This window comes from Gorilla gorilla, chromosome 1 (genome assembly GCF_029281585.2).
Source record: "Gorilla gorilla gorilla isolate KB3781 chromosome 1, NHGRI_mGorGor1-v2.1_pri, whole genome shotgun sequence".
Taxonomy (NCBI): domain Eukaryota; kingdom Metazoa; phylum Chordata; class Mammalia; order Primates; family Hominidae; genus Gorilla; species Gorilla gorilla.
This window is the reverse complement of record NC_073224.2, coordinates 220,083,068-220,100,437: the sequence shown is the minus strand read 5'-3', so window position 1 is coordinate 220,100,437 and position 17,370 is coordinate 220,083,068. Positions and strand designations below refer to the sequence as shown.

The 17,370-nt window shown below is 49.4% G+C and overlaps 1 protein-coding gene across 1 annotated transcript; it reads right to left on the bottom strand.

Moving 5' to 3' along the window:
* Positions 1-13,683: 13,683 nt before the first annotated feature.
* Positions 13,684-14,957, bottom strand: RNF186 (ring finger protein 186). Its single transcript, XM_004065290.5, has one exon. The coding sequence runs from the start codon at positions 14,773-14,775 to the stop codon at positions 14,092-14,094; it is 684 nt and encodes a 227-aa protein (XP_004065338.2). The 5' UTR covers positions 14,776-14,957; the 3' UTR covers positions 13,684-14,091.
* Positions 14,958-17,370: the final 2,413 nt, after the last annotated feature.

The window sequence follows — 17,370 nt, the reverse complement described above, 5'->3', positions numbered from 1 at the left end:
AAAAATGTATAATGTAAACAAAGAACCAGCCACAGAAACCGCCTTCCCGCACGTGTATGCAGCACTTTGTAGTTTGCAAAGTGTTCAGATATCTAAGTTCTTCCTGATTCTACTTTCATTTTCCCTAACGCTAAGTTTGGTCCTGTCTCAGGGCCTCTGCCTGGAGGCTCCCGTGCCTGGGACTCTCTGCCTTCAGACCTCCCTTTCCCCCAGTCCATTTCCTGCTTTCCATTCTGGTCTCTCGGGATGGGATCTGAGAGTCTTCCCTGAGCACCCAGCACATTCAGTCATTGAACACATTTACTGAGCACCTACTACGCGCCAGGTACAGTTCTTTTTTTTTTTTTTTTTGAGATAAGAGTCTCGCTCTGTCACCCAGGCTGGAGTGCAGTGGCCCGATCTCAGCTGACTGCAACCTCCGCCTCCCGGATTTAAGCGATTCTCCTGCCTCAGGCTCCCTGGTAGCTGGGACTACAGGCGCGTGCCACCACACCCGGCTAATTTTTGTATTTTTAGTAGAAACGGGGTTTTGCTATGTTGGCCAGGCTGGTCTCGAACTCCTGACCTCAGGTGACCCACCCGCCTCGGCCTCCCAAAGTGCTGGGATTACAGGCGTGAGCCACCGCGCAGCCCCAACTAGACTTTAAAAGGCCTGGAGGTGGGCGGGTTTAGGCTGCCTTGCTCTCGGCTGTGTGCCCAGCCCCAGGGACTGTGCCTAGCACTTGTAGGTGCTCAAAAGAAGCACTTAATGAATGGATCTCTTTCCCCTAGCAACCCTGTGAAATTTCATCACACCCACTCTGAAGGAGAGGAAACCGAGGCTCAGGTCCAGACAGTGCAGAAGCCACAGAGCTAATGAGTGCCAGAGCTAGAGCATGAATCATCGTGGCCTCAGAAGCTGTTGCCCTTACTCCCAGTGAAGACAGTCTAGGGTTATGGGAGGAAAAGGTACCGATGGGGGTCAGAGACCAGCATCCCAGCTCTGAGCCTGGGACTCACGCACCTTGTGAAATGTTCCTTCCTCCATCTGCTCATCTCCCCACTGGCCAATCAGGACTAAGAAGCCCAGCTCTACCCACCCATGAAGTTATTGTGAGGGTCAAATGGGTCAATCATGTGCAGGCTTTAGGGGAATAAGGGGTTATATCTGAGCGTGTGAGCTTTGTCAAGACTGAGAACTTCAGCCAGCCCTCCTCTTAATGTCTGGCAGCCCCTTCCAGCAGATCAGCTTTGTGGGACCAGGCACCACTCTGCACTCCCCTGCTTTGCCCTGTCTCTAATTTGGTTAGAGACCTTGTTTTGAACACACTTGTCTTTGGGTATTGGACCCTGTTCAGCCATTGCCCAGCACCCAACCCTCACCCTAGTCGCCCCCACTGCACACAGTTCCTGATCCCATCATTGAGGCTATGGGTGGGAAAGATGGAGAAAATGTGTTTACCCCTTTTGGTGTATGCTTTTGAGATTTTTTTAGGTTTGGTATTGGACATTGAAGAATTTCGTCTCCTCTAAGTAACTCTCCCCCAAAGGAATGTTTAGGGAGTTGTGGAAGGGGAAGCTTTCTAATGAACCATTGACTAATTCAACCAGGATGTGTGGAGTGGCTGGTGGGGTTCTAGATGTTGAGGGTATAGCAGGAGAATCAAAGTGTTTCCAGCAAAATCATGGAGCTTACATTCTGGTTTGGGGGATGGGTGGAGGGAGATGGACAAGAATCCAACTGATTTTATTTTATTTTATTATTATATTTTATTTTTTATTGAGACGGAGCCTCGCTCTGTCGCCTAGGCTGGAGTGCAATGGCACAATCTCAGCTCACTGCAACCTCCACTACCTGGGTTCAAGTGATTCTCACGCCTCAGCCTCCTGAGTAGCTGGGTCTACAGGTGCGCACCACCATGCCTGGCTAATTTTTTTGTATTTTTAGTAGAGACGGGGTTTCACCATGTTGGCCAGGCTGGTCTTGAACTCTTGAACTTGACCTCTCAAAGTGCTGGGATCACAGGCGTGGGCCACCGCACCTGGCAAACAAACTGATTTTAATCTGTTTTACAGAAAAAGTAAAGCAGGGAGGTCACGCTATAGAAGATGAAGCAGTCAGGGAACCGCTGCAGGCGATCTTTGAGGAGGCTATCAGGTTACAGGGCACAGCATCCAAGGTAGACCCAGCAACTGCAAAGGTCTTGAGGTGGGAGTGTGGTTGGCCCTTGTAAGAAAATGGTGTGAGAGGAGAGTGGAGAGTGCTGGGGGAGAGTCCTGGATGAGATGAGATCAGACAGGTAGTGGGGGTCGTATCACTGTGAGCTTTTAAGAAATGCTGATGAGGGCTGGGTGCAGCGGCTCCCGCCTGTAATCCCAGGACTTTGGGAGGCCAAGACGGGTAAGTCACTTTAGCCCAGGAGTTTGAGACCAGCCTGGGCAACATGGTGAAACCCCGTCTCTACTAAAAATCCAAAAATTAGCCGGGCATAATAGGGCAAGCCTGTAGTCCCAGCTTCGTGGAGGGCGGAGGTTGCAGTGAGCCGTGTTTGCACCACTGGACTCTAGCCTGGGCAACAGAGGGAAACTGTCTCGAAATTTAAAAAAATACATACATATATATATATATATATATTTGCTGATGCTTAGGCTAGGGTTGCCAGATTTAGCAAATGAAAATAGAGGACTCTCTGTTTTATTTCAATTTCAGATAGACAATGGATAATTGTTTAATATGAGTATGTCCCAATACTGCACAGGATATACTTATATTAAACAATTACTTATTGTGTATCTGAAATTTAAGTATAGCTGGGTGTCCTGTATTTTATCTGGTAACCCTATTTGGGCCCCACTCTCAGAGATTCTGATTCCATTGGTCTGGGATCTGGCCAGGCATATGTGTTGTTCAGAAGCCCACAGGTATTTCTTTTCTTTTCTTTTTTTTTTTTTAAACAAAAAACAAAACAAAAAAACCTGGCCAGGAGTGGTGGCTCACGCCAGTAATCCCAACACTTTGGGAGGCTAAGGTGGGCGGATCACCTGAGGTCAGGAGTTCAAGAACAGCCTGTCCAACATGGCAAAACCCCGTCTCTACCAAAAATACAAAAAAAAAAAAAAAAAAGCCGGGTGTGGTGGCGGGTGCCTGTAGTCCCAGCTACTGGGGAGACTGAGGCAGGAGACTCTCCTGAACCTGAGAGGCGGAGGTTGCAGTGAGCTGTGATGGTACTGCTGCACTCCAGCCTGGGCGACAAAGCAAGACTCTGACTCAAAAAAATTTTTTTTTTAATTTTTAAAAAACTTTAAAAAAAGGTTTTAGGTTTAGGGTACATGTGCAGGTTTGTTATATAGGTAAACTTGTGTCACAGGGGGTCTGTTGTACAGATTCTTTCATCACCCAGGTATTAAGCCTAGTACCCAATAGTTGTTTTTTCTGCTCCTCTCCTTCCTCCCAACCTCCACCCTCAAATAGGTCCCAGCATCTATTGTTCTCTTTTCTGTGTTCATGAGTTCTCATCATTTAGCTCCCACTTATAAGTGGGAACATGAGGTATTTGGTTTTCTTTTCCTGCATTAGTTTGCTAAGGATAATAGCCTCCAGCTACATCCATATTCCTGCAGAAGAAGTGATCTCATTCTTTTTTATGACTGCATAGTATTCCATGGTATATATGTAACACATTTTCTTTATCCAATCTGTCATTGATGGGCATTTAGGTTGATTCCATGTCTTTGCTAGTGGCTCACAGTTATTTCAAATGTGTGAGCAGGTCCAGGAGCCACTGATGTAGGGCCTTGTCTACTCAGTTAGGGGTGTGGATGGACAGTTGTAGAGGGTTGGGGGCAGTGAATTGACATAACCTCACCTTTTAAAAAGATCCCATTGGCTGCTGTGTGGAGGGCAGAGAGAAAAGAGTGGACAGAGGAAGCTGATTAGGAAGCTATTGCAATAGTCCAGGCCGGAAAGAGGTCTGTATTTGTTGAGCACCTACTATGGCTAGGCACAAGAGCGTATAATGGAAACAGAGGTTACTGGGTCCTCTCTTGGCCCTACCCCATTCAGAATTTCTCAGGGATGTGGGAGCCTAGGAATTTGTATTAACACGCTCCTCTGGTGATTCTGATGATCAGTCAGGTTTGGAACAACTAAATTATTGGCTTTAATTTTCCTGGAAATTCTAGCAATCACCATGAATACTGCTTAGGGAGCACTGTCCTTATTGCTGGCTCCATGTGCCTTCCATATATACCTTCTATCCTTCAACCCTATGCAGTATATATGATCATTAGCCCTATTTCTCAGAAGAAGGAACTGAGGCTCAGAGAGGAATAACTTGGCCAGGATCACCGAGCTACAAGGTGGCAGAGTCAGGATTTGAACCCGGGTCTGGCTGATTCTGCTATCCTGCCCTTGATATTTACGCCTAAATATCAATACAAATTAAAGATATTTAGATGAGTTGCGGATAATGGACCCTCAATGGGAGAAGCCTCCTTTGCTATGTCCCGTTGATGTCTCTCCTCCTAGGACCGACATGAGGGCTGGCCTGGCCTGGCCTGGGTGTTTGTTGAGTGGAACTGAATTCTAGGGATGATTTCACTGAGGGCAGCCCATATTCTTTCCCATAGAGGATCCCTGTGATGCTGTTGTGCTGAACTTGAGACTGAATGAGCCAGAAGGCTATTTATGGTCACTTATTTCCTTACCACACTCAGAAATAATCTGAGCTCCCCTGGGGAGGGATTGGATACTCCCTTAGAGGAAGGCCAGGGTGGAGGTAACTTCGGACGGTGTGTGGTTACCATGGATGTGACATTGCTGAGCAATCTCTTGTTTGTGTTTCCAAGCCATCTTTGACCCAAAGAACTGAATAACTTTATGTTAATTGGACCATCAACTGGAATTGGCAGAGCTAAGTCTTGGGGATTTGGAGTCAAAGCCATTTGGGTTAATAATTCCCCTCACTGTTTTCTTTTTTCTTTCTTTGAGACGAAGTCTCAGTTTTTCACCCAGGCTGGAGTGCAGTGGCTCCATCTTGGCTCACTGCAATCTCTGCCTCCTGGGTTCAACTGATTCTCCTGCCTCAGCCTCCTGAGTAGCTGAGATTATAGGCACACGCCACCACGCTCGGCTCATTTTTGTATTTTTAGTAGAGGCGGGTTTTTGCCATGTTGGCCAGGCTGGTCTCGAACTCCTGACCTCAAATGATCTGCTCACCTTGGACTTCCAAAGTGCTGGGATTACAGGTGTGAGCCACCGCACCCGGCCACCCCTCACTGTTTTCATGTGTTAGGTAATAATTTCATAGTCTCCTGCCATATCTCTTACACAGAGGCTTGGGTCATGACCTCTACCTGCTTCTTATCTAAGAATGCTTTGCACTTGCCCCTGGTCTGATATTTTCTAATGTGTGAGACCCATATCACTGGTGGTACATGAGGTACCTCTAGCTGGTACATGAACCTGCATTAAATCACCTTGAATCGCACAGTAAGAAAGCAATTCCCTTCAATCCTTGTTCTGTTGGGATTGTTTGATGCTATTGAATCTTTAAAACTCCTCCAACATTTGCTAGTCTTTCCCTTTTAATGAAGGAAAATAGGCCTCAGCTCAAAGCCTGGCTTTAGACAGCCTCACAGCTATCTAAAATATTGAGTTAGGATTTAATTATGTTGTTTATTTATTTAGTAAACTTTTTATTTTGGAAGGATTTTAGATTGACTGCAAAGAGAGTTACAGAGTTCTTACCTAAGAACCATATACCTTTCACCCTGTTTTTCCCCAGTGTTAGCATCTTACGTAAACATATGGTACATTTGTCAAGACAAACAAACTGGTATTGGGTATTGGTACTTACTGTTAACTAAAGTATGGAATTTATCAGTTTTCCATTAATGTCCTTTTACTGTTCCGGAATCCAATCTAAGACACCACATCGCATTCAGTATTATGTATTTATTTATTGAGACAGGGTCTTCCTCTGTTGCCCAGGGTGGAGTGCAGTGGCACAATCATGGCTCACTGCAGCCTCTACGTCCTGGGCTCAAATGATCCTCCTGCCTCAGCCTCCTGAGCAGCTGGGACTACAGGTGCGCACCAGCGCACCAGCTAATTTTTATATTTTTTTTGTAGAGACACAGTCTCACTAGGTTTGCCAAGGCTGGTCTCAAACTTCTGGACTCAAGTGATCTCCCCATCTCAGCCTCCCAAAGTGTTGGGATTACAGGTGTGAGCCATCGTGTCTGGCCAGCAGGACTTTATTAAGGAATGCTGGGGGCAAGCAGGGAGAAATCAGGCCTAGTATTAAGGAGAAGCCAGGTGCTGGAAGCCTTGCTAAGGAGGGTGTAATTTACCTTGAGGGCAAGGAGGAACCACCAGTTTTAAACAAGGCTGAAATTTGTTCTTTTCTGAAGGCCCCTTTCTGGCTGCAGTGTAGAGAATGAATTTACTGCAGGGCAATGCTGGAGGGAGTAGTGACCAACAGAGCCAGATGAAGGCTTTCTCTCCAGGGCAATTCACAAAGCTCTGAAACCCTCAGCGCAGCAAGTGTGGACAGAGCAGGCATCTCAGCATAAGATTGAACCAGGCCAGGAGCGGTGGCTCAGCACTTTGGGAGGCCAAGGTGGGCAGATCACGAGGTCAAGAGATCGAGACCATCCTGGCCAACATGGTGAAACCCCATCTCTACTAAAAATACAAAAATTAGCTGGGATTGGTAGCGTGCACCTGTAGTCCCAGCTATTCGGGAGGCTGGGGCAGAAGAATTGCTTGAATCTGGGAGATGGAGGTTGCAGTGAGCTGAGATCATGCCACTGCACTCCAGCCTGGTGACAGAGTGAGACTCTGTCTTAAAAAAAAAAAAAAAAAAAGATTGAACCAGATACCAGAGTCTCAGACCAAGCTCTTAGACCCTATAGTATTATTATATTCAGTGTTACTTTTTAAAAGCTATGATGTATGTACAGAAAAAGCACATAGAGGATGTAAGCACTGTTTACAAATAATTATACAGTAAACACCCACCTGTATAACTACCACCTAAGTCAAAAAATAGAACAGGCCAGTGCAGTAGCTCATGCCTGTAATCCCAGCATTTTGAGAGACTGAGGCGGGAGGATCCCTTCAGCCCAGGAGCTCAAGACCAACCTGGACAACACAGCAAGACCTTACTAAAAAAAATAAAAATAAAAAAAATTAGTTGAGTGTGGTGGTGAATTCCCATAGACCCAGCTACTTGGGAGGGTAAGGCAGGAAGATCTCTTGAGCCTGGGATTTCAGGGATGCAGTGAGCTACGATCGCACCACTGCACTCCAGCCTGGGTGACAAAGCAATATCCTATCTTGAAGAAAAAAAAATAGAACATTACCAACATTACCAGTGTCCCAGAAGCCTCTCCCTAATCAGAACCTCCTTCTCCTCCAGAGATACTCTCTTCCATTATTATTCAAGTTTCATTCAGCTTTTTTACTTTAGTAAATATGTGTAGATCTTGTTTCCCCAGGTTGTGTGATGGTGATGGGGGTGGGGGTGGTCAGGAGTGTCCCTTAAATTGTACACCTTCCCAGGCACCTGATAGGCTGATGGGACAGGAGGGCACCCACTCTGTGTTGAGAACAGTGCAGGTATTGTATACGTCATCTAATCAGATTGCCATAAAATCTGTATGAGGCAGGCCTGATGAGCCTACATTTCCCAATTCAGGGAAAGCACATACCATACCCAAGGTCACACAGAGCATAAATTGTAGTTGTTGGTTTTTGTTTTTTTGTTTGTTTGTTTGTTTGTTTGTTTGAGACAAAGTCTCACTCTATCGCCCAACCTGGAATGCACTGGCACGATCTTGGCTCACTGCAACCTTCGCCTCCTGTGTTCAAGCTATTCTCCTGCCTCAGCCTCCCAAATAACTGGGATTACAGGTGCCTGCCACCATGACCAGCTAAATTTTTTTGTATGTATTTTTAGTAGAGAGGGGATTTTGCCATGTTGGCCGGGCTGGTCTTGAACTCCTGACCTCAGGTGATCCACCCACTTTGGCCTCCCAAAGTGCTGGGATTACAGGTGTGAGCCACTGCGTCTGGCCCTAGAAGTTGGTTTTGAACCCAGGTCTGTCTTGACTGAGGGCCCTGTTCTTTCCTTGGCTTGTTCTGATGGGGGTAGGGGAAGGTGAGGAAGGACGGGAATGACACGGAGTGGCAGGGTGATGGTAGGTACGGGGACTAAGAGGGGGCTTTAGAGCCGGACTGGCCTGCCTGACTTCATATCTCAGCCCTGTCCCTCGGGCACATTGCTGACCTTCTCTGACCTTCTCTATGCCTCAGTTTCCTGCCTGAATAGGGGTTTTGTGTTGATTCTACGAGAAAACATGTAAAATGCCCAGCACAATAAATCATCACACTTACCTCATGGGGTTGTTGTGAAGAATACAAGAGTTAAGTTTAGTTCAGGAAGCTTTTAGAACAGAACCTGCTGGGGGGAACCACTCATGAGCATTGGCCACTAATATTGTTGTTCTTTTCCCTTTCCCTCACGTTCATGGGTGTGCACTGAGCTGCAGTTGCTTTGAAATTGCTGCATATACAGTGACTTTGCAGACTGTTTTCTTCTGCAGACTGACTCCAGTGAAGGGCTCTGGCTGGGTGTCTGGAGAACTAGAGCCTGTTTCTTCTGGGGATCATGAGGCCAATGGAGTGGAGGCTGGCCTCCTCTAACAGTGGCGGCCTGAGCTCCACTCCATGTTTCCTGTCTGACCCCACTTGTAGGCAGAGCTAATGTGGGCACCACCCTCTTGGGCCTGACATCAGGACAGCCTCCCTGCAAGGTCAGACTGGCTCTTAGGTGGGAACGTGTGGTAGGAAGACTCCCGACCACCTGGCCTGTGGCATTGCTTCTCCCCTGGCCTTTGGAGGGGCTGAGGCGTATGGTGGGATTTTTCAGCAGCCGGGATCCTGGACAGCTCCTGTATTCAGTCAGGGATATTGGTTGCAAGCAACAGAAACTGATTCGGGCTATCAGAAGAAAAAAAGTGAATTGTAGAGAAGGAATCTGAGACTTCAGTGAATCAACCAGAGGGGAAGCACCAGATGTGGGGATGATCTGGTTTGCTGCAGCAGCTGCTGCAGCCACTTTCAAACAGTCATTTCTCCTTGCATCACCAGCTCCAGATTCAAAGTTCTGGAAAAGAGCATCCGACTGGAATAACTTGGATCAGGGGTTAATAATTGGGAACCCGGCTGCACAGCAGGAGGTGAGTGGCAGGCAAGCGAGTGAAGCTTCATCTGTATTTACAGCCACTCCCCATTGCTCACATTACCACCTGAGCTCCGCCTCCTGTCAGATCAGCAGCTGCATTAGATTCTCATAGGAGCATGAACCATACTGTGAACTGTGCATGCGAGGGATCTACACTGTGCACTCCTTATGAGAATCTAATGCTCAGCATCTATTAATTTCCCTACCTCATCAACTAAGATTGAATATCCTGCTCAGGACCTGGCACAGAGCAGAACCTCAAGAAGTATTTGTTGAATAAAAGAATGGATGGATTCTAGATTCTATGGTGTGGGTTTTTTTGTTGTTGTTCATTTGTTTGTTTGTTTGAGACTGAGTCTTGCTCCGTTGCCCAGGCTGGAGTGCAGTGGCACGATCTTGGCTCACTATAACCTCCGCCTCCCGGGTTCAAGCGATTCTCTTGCCTCAGCCTCCCAAGTAGCTCAGATTACAGGCTCATGCCACCATGCCTGGCTGGTTTTTGTATTTTTAGTAGAGACAGGGTTTCATCATGTTGGCCAGGCTGGTCTCGAACCCCTGACCTCAGGTGATCCGCCCACCTCGGCCTCCCAAAATGCTGGGATTACAGGTGTGAGCCACTGCGCCTGGCCTCCATGGTGTTTTGAATTCTCCATAGAGTTCTCTACTCTGTGGAGTGCTCCCAGAGATACACCCTCCCCCACTTTAAAAAAGTGATTTCAAGATACTCTAACAAAAATATAAAGTTCATGGGAACACCTCCAGGCACATTCAAGAGCTTGGATCTGACTTCTGTTTTTAATGAGCTTGATGCTTTTCCCACAGCCAGAGAAATTGCAGGAAAGTCCTTCCTTCCCAGAACGGCTCTGCTTTGCCACAGATAAAGAATTATTTGTTTTAAGAAAGCTTGAAAAACTTCCTCCAGTCATTTGAAAAGGGGTTCCAACAATGAACAGGAGGTCCCAGCAATAAATCAGGTGAGGCAAGGAAGTGGCTCAGGGAGATGGGACAGGTAGATTCCCACAACCCTCTGTCCCAGGCACCCACTAAATCAGGAAGTTGTCACTGAATGAGAGGATGCCAGTGCTTCTTAATTCTTCAGTCTTAGGGGCAGGTGACCCACATAACTTGATCACTTATGATGTGCTGCAATGTTCCATCTGGTACAGCAAAGCGACTCAAAGCCCAAACTCTGGAGTTAAACTCGTACAGTCTACCCTTGGCCCCACCACTGTCTCACTGTGTGATCTTGGGCATGTTCCTTCACCTCTCTGTGCCTCAAAGTCCTCACTGATAATTTGAGAACAACAATAGTACCTCCTTTATAGCATATGTGATAATATATGTAATACACTTTGCAGGGCGCATTTAGATAATGTCAACAATTATCATATTGTTGAGGATGCTGCTGGTGCTGAGGCTGATCATGGAAAAGGTGAATTCTAGTGCCCAGGTTTATTAAATGTCTGTTCTCATCATTCCCACTAGGGATTTCTAGAACTCAATCCCATCTCTCTGTCTCTCCCTGTCTTCCCCTCCCTTCTTTATCTCCTTAGTGCTCAACCATGGATTATTTCGCTGATTCCCCAGCAACCCTAGCAGGTATGTATCATAACCTCAGTTTCACGGGTAAGAACCTGAGACGTAGAGAGACGAAGGGACTTGTAAGTGGAGAACTGGAATTCAAGCCAGCTATGTCTGCCTCCAAGGCTGCTGCATGGGGACATGGACCTGATGGGAATGAAATTTGGCCTCTCCCCATAATTTCTTTTCATCGTTAGGACCTCCCCCTAGGACCTAGGCTCAGACTTCACTGCCAGACTGGCCTGCCCTGGACAACACTCCACACTCGACTGGCTGCCCCCTGCTGGCTGTCAGGCTGAACAAGCCCCAAGAAACCCATTTACCCAAGGAGGCCAATGGTGGCCGACAAAAGCAGTCCATTAGACAGTGGCTGCTCATCCAGCAGCACCCTGAATCCTCACGGAGGCCCTGGGAAGAGTGTATCCCCCACCTGCCACTTTACAGGTGACCAAACTAAGGCTCGGAGAAGTTCTGTAACTCCCTCCTGTCGCATACCAGGTCAGAGCTTGGCTTTGAGCCCCGGGCTGGCTCTCTGGTTTGTCCAATCACATTCTTTTGCAGGATGTCTATTTCCTCCTCTGTGTCTATTTCCTCTGCTCTCTTCCAGGGTGGCCTGGGTTGATTCTGGCCTCTGGTGCTCTCTGTTCCCATGCCGCCAAGGCCAGAGGATGACTGAGACCAGCTGAGCTTCCAAAAGGCTGGTGATAGCAGTGTCCGAACAACTTTGCCCAGGGGGACGGAGGGCACATTGGTTGGGGGCCTACCACATGCCAGGAATGAGGACAGGAAATCTCACTATTATGAATCACTATTACAAATCTCACTATTTTCTGATTTTCACAATGTGAGATTCAGGGAAGTAAAGAGACCTGCTTAAGGGCAACGATGGGGCAGCTGAGGTCTCAAACCTGAGACTCTAATGTTCCTGCTGGCCTAACTCACTGCAGAGGAGGCTAGAGCTGGGAGGTAGAAGTCTACAGGAGAACCATTCTATTTTTATCATTCTCTTTTTTATCTTTTTATTTTTTAATTTTTTTTGAGATGGAGTCTTGTTTTGTCACCCAGGCTGGAGTGCGATGGGACAATCTCAACTCACTGCAACCTCCACCTCCTGGGCTCAAGTAATTCTCCTGCCTCAGCCTCCTAGGTAGCTGGGATTACAGGTGCCCGCCACCATGCCTGGTTAATTTTTTTGTATTTTCAGTAGAGATGGGGTTTCACCATGTTGGCCAGGCTGGTCTTGAACTACTGACCTCAAGTGATCTGCCCGCCTCAGCCTCCCAAAGTGTTGGGATTACAGGCATGAGCGACCGCGCCTGGCCTATCATTCTCTTTTCTTTTCTTTAGCATGGATGACAGATTCTAAAATTCTCCGGCCTCTCTGTGCAGCTGACTGCTGGAATTTGGAGGCTCCTGAAATTAGTTTCCTGTTCTCCATGCACTTCTCAAAAACCCTCAAGTGGTGACCAGATCCCCACTTATTTGGGAGTTGTACACAAAGGAAGCAGCATCATGAGGCAGAAGGAGCCCTGGGTTATCTCAAGGGAGCTCAGGCATCGACTGTGCAACCTTATGCAGGCGAATTCACCTCTGTGATCCTCAATCTCCTCCTCTGCAAGAGAGAGATAGTAATGGCCTGTACTTCATAAGGTTATTGCGAAGATTAACTAGTGCATGGAAAGCAGTTATTGCAGTACTTGGCACAGAGTAAGTACTGGATAAACAAGTAACCACCATTATTATGGTAGAAATGGTGTCATTAGCAACTGAAACATTGGGGGGAGGTTTTGATCTTGGCGAAGGGTCTGAGAAATATTACAGATCGAATAGAAGTGAAGTGAGTTGGGAGGGAATGTTCCTTGCCTATCCCACTGGCAGCCATCCCAAACTGACATGCCCGGGGCCAGCTCAGGAAATGCCCAGTGACCCTCTTCAGCTTGGGAGACATGGTGTTCTTCAGGCCCACTTGGTCTGGCTTAAAGCCGTGGGTCTGTGCATGCCCACACACACTCATACTGTCTCAGCACCAGTCGCCATTAGGGCCAATGGCATGGGTGTCGGACTTGCCCTGAGACAACAGCACTCCTCTGAGGTTTCAAGAATGTTTCCCACTTATGGGGCTTTTGGAAGGAAATAGTATGTCTCCTCCCATCCTCTGCTCATCTGTACTCCCACATAAACACCCGGCTGAGGCCTGCCCCTGGCAACCATGGAAAGTCGTTTCCCCCAGCCAATGCCTCCCCTGTGTTAAGAAGCAGACATGGTGGAAAGAAGGCACAAAAGAAGCTTGCGACTCGCAGGGTGAGGTGGGAAAAGTGGGGTTATTGGTGAGGACCGTTGCATTTATGGGGCCTCTTATCTTTATGACAAAAGCTTAACTAGTACTTGAGATGCAATAACAAAGACAGTAACATCCATAAAGATCTAGTTCTACCGTGTGGGACTGTGCAATAGATGGGCAGCTGGCCCAGCTGTATGTGGACTGCAGTCCTTGTAACCCCAAGATTTGCTGCTAAGTCAGGGCCTAGTGGCACGGAGTGGGGAACTCCTAGTGAGGATGCTGGGAGCAATTCCCAAACCCTGCCCTCTCCACCCCTCCCCATCTCTGCCAGCTAAATGTGGGACTCCCCCTGCAGCTTCAGAAACACCATCCCTTCACACACATTTTGTCTCCCCAACCCTAGGGTCGACTCCGTGGGATACCTAAACAACCAGGACACTTGCCAAGGCTAGGCTGGGCACGAGATGCTCAGTGTTAGAGGAAGCACAGTGGGACCTCCCCGTGGACTCCAAGCTCCCAGGAGGGAAAATGTGTAACAACGGGAAATGTGAACCAACTGCTGCCCCAAGCCCAAAAAACAAAGGAAAACAAGAAAACAAAACCAGCTACATAAATTGCAAAAAGAATGGAATTCCAGTTCTATTCTACAATAGCATCAATACTGCAATACTTTCATCAAGTTATATAAAGAAAAACCAAGAACATTGGAATAAGAGGAACAGGAGCTTCCCCCACCTTGTCGTGTTCAAGTAGTTTGTGTCCGCTCCCCTAGCCCCCAACAGTTTTAGCTATGCTATCCCAAGGGCAAGTGCAAGCCTGTCATCCAAGCGTGTAATTCTTGACCCAGGCTGGCCATCTCGGTTGTGGCTTGCAAGTCCCGCTGGCATGTGATTTCCCGAAGGAGCCAGTCTTAGTCTGTAACCCCTTACCCTGTTCATTGTGGAAGTCCGGGGGCCCAAGGGCAGAAAAGGCTGCAGGGATAGCCTCATCAGAGGGCACTCAGGCAATGGAAGAGATGTGGCTGTGTTTCTGCTCTCTGCAGAAGAGAGTCCTGGAGGAGGGCCAGCAGCTGCCCCGGGTGCTGGGGACACAGCAGAAGAGGGTGGACATCAGCAGGGCCAGGGCGATGATGAAGGTGAGCACCCATCGTAAGACACCCGGGTAGATGAAGGGCCCGATGAAGATAATGAGCAAGGCCAGTAGGAGTAGGTGCGCGGCCAGGCGCCGGGCTGCCACGTGGTTTGCACTTACTTCATCCTGCCCATCCTCTCCCACCAAGCTGGGGTGTCCTGCTGCCAAGTCAGCAGGATCCACCAGCCCCTGAGGACAGAGCGATACCTCTGTGCATGGCTGGGCCAGCTGCCCCACCACTGCCTCATGGTCGCGCAGGCTGCAGATGAGGCCCCCGGGGACGGCGGTGACCTTGCGGCACAGCGGGCAGGTGATGGACCAGGTGTTGTCCTGCACGCACAGCAGGAGCTTCAGGCAGATGGCGCAGAAGGCATGCTGGCAGGCCAGCAGCTTGGGCAACCGGGGACAGCTGTAGGGCTCCCGGCACACCAGACACTCCAGGTCACATTCTGTGGAGCCAGAATGACCCCCAGCAGGGGCCACAGCGGTGGTGGTTGTGGTGGCTCCTGCGGAGATGGGCTGGGACTGTTGCAGGGTCTTGGTGCAGGCCATTCTGGGCACAGGGACCGGTGGGACACTGTCGCTCAGCACCTGGGCATTGGCAGAGAGTGTCAGCTGGCGCCGCTGGGACTTGGATGGAATCTGCCCCTCCTTTTCACTCTGGCCAGGTGCCTGTTGACAACAGCTGTCTGACACTCCTCTCTCCCAGAGCTGCCCAGCTTGTTTCTTGGCTTACGTTGTCCCTTCAGTTATTATTATTTATTTTCTCAAAACCTAGGGTTAATCAGTAACTTGCGGGTCTGGAGACTTTGAATTGCCTGATAGGAGGGCAAAGTGGGCAGGGTCTAGTGAATCAGGACTTTCCTGTTGGGGCCAAGTACCTGGTGGGTGCCTACAGAACTGTGGCTCAAGCTTTGGAAGGCAGCAGAATCCAACTCTCTCACCCCCACTTCCCAGGTCCCTGAACCTTTTATTAATTTTTTTTATTTAACTTTTTTTTTTTTTTTGAGACGGAGTCTCGTTCTCTCACTCAGATTGGAGTGCAGTGGCGCGATCTCGGCTCACTGGCATCTACAAATCTGCACAATAAACAGACAGCCCTATGAGTCGGACATAGGTGGATTGGTGGACACTGCTTTCTCAGACACAAACTTTTGGATGTCAGAATGAGTGGAAAAAAGTTTGTTTGCACTTGGAGCACATTTACAGGCAGGTGGCCTTGGAAAGAGGAGGGGAGAGGTAAGAAAAGTGAGTGGAAGGAGGACAAAGCCCAACCCAACGCAGAAAAACAAAACCACATACAGCGCACAGGTGTTTGGCACCTGCTACTGTATTCATTTCCTTAGAGCCACAGCTGTTGTATTCACAGTTATGGGTGTATGAACTTCCCATCGGTGCCCTGCTGCGCACTTCACATGCCTAATCACAGGTGTCCTGTTTTGTGCTAGGCATGCTGCGTATCCAGTAGTACTAAGAACAGCTGCCATTTATTTGGGCCTACTCTAAGCCAAGCCCTGTGCCCGGGGTCCCCAGCCCCCATTTCCCGGAACCCTGATACAGCCTTGTAGGGAAGGCTGGGAAACAAGGGCAGGGTGTGGTCAGGGTAGGCTGCTGGCTGCCTGCCAAGGGGCCTTCCATGGGGCAGGACCTTGTGGAATCTACCAGCGTCCAAGGTCTGGTTGAATCAATTTCATTGGTTCATTTGGACACAACTGGCCCCAGCCGGGTGGCGTAGGCTAAGAGGACTCATGTGAGACAGGCAGATATTAGTAACACAGCAGTTAGGAAAACGTGATTTCCTTACTTTGCCCTCAAGGGCAGATGGTGGGGTGGCATGTGCACTCCCTCAAACAAATGTTTCATTCAGGCCACTCTGAACTCAGAAGCCTGTGTGAAGGATCCTTTGGTGCTCATGTCACCTGCCAAGGGCCACACAGAGTCCTGTGCCTCTGATTCAGCTCTTTCCCTTACCCCAGTAGCTGGCACTGCAGGCCACCCTCTGTGTCCTGGAGTCGCCAGCCCCAAAGGGGCTCCCCTCCCTTGTGGGATCGGTAACTCTCTCCTCCCCACTCCCCCTGGGCCCTCTATCTCTGAAATCCAATTCTCTCACCATCCCATCCCATTTCTTCTTTTTTTTTTTTTTTTTTTTTTTTTTATTGATCATTCTTGGGTGTTTCTCGCAGAGGGGGATTTGGCAGGGTTACAGGACAATAGTGGAGGGAAGGTCAGCAGATCAGCAAGTGAACAAAGTTCTCTGGTTTTCCTAGGCAGAGGACCCTGCGGCCTTCCGCAGTGTTTGTGTCCCTGGGTACTTGAGATTAGGGAGTGGTGATGGCTCTTAACGAGCATGCTGCCTTCAAGCATCTGTTTAACAAAGCACATCTTGCACCGGCCCTTAATCCATTCAACCCTGAGTGGATACAGCACATGTTTCAGAGAGCACAGGGTTGGGGGTAGGGTCACAGATCAACAGGATCCCAAGGCAGAAGAATTTTTTCTTAGTACAGAACAAAATGAAAAGTCTCCCATGTCTACCTCTTTCTACACAGACACGGCAACCATCCGATTTCTCAATCTTTTCCCCACCTTTCCCCCCTTTCCATTCCACAAAACCGCCATTGTCATCATGGCCCGCTCTCAACGAGCTGCTGGGCACACCTCCAAGACGGGGTGGTGGCCGGGCAGAGGGGCTCCTCACCCCCCAGCAGGGGCGGCCGGGCAGAGGCGCCCCTCACCTCCCGGACGGGGCGGTCCGAGAGGTGAGGGGCGCCTCTGCCCGGCCGCCCCTACTGGGAAGTGAGGAGCCCCTCAGCCCGGCCAGCCGCCCCGTCCGGGAGGGAGGGGGAGGGTCAGCCCACCGCCCAGCCTGCCGCCCTGTCCGGGAGGGAGGTGGGGGGTCAGCCCCCCGCCTGGCCAGCCGCCCCGTCCGGGAGGGAGGTGGGGGGGTCAGCCCACCGCCCAGCCTGCCGCCCTGTCCGGGAGGGAGGTGGGGGTTCGGCCCCCCGCCTGGCCAGCCGCCCCATCCGGGAGGTGAGGGGCGCCTCTGCCCGGCCGCCCCTACTGGGAAGTGAGGAGCCCCTCTGCCCGGCCAGCCGCCCCGTCCAGGAGGGAGGTGGGGGGGGTCAGCCCCCATCCCTTTTCTTCTCA

Coding starts and splice junctions, on each gene's coding strand:
- RNF186 (XM_004065290.5), bottom strand. CDS start 14,775: ATGGCCTGCACCAAGACCCTGCAACAGTCCCAGCCCATCTCCGCAGGA.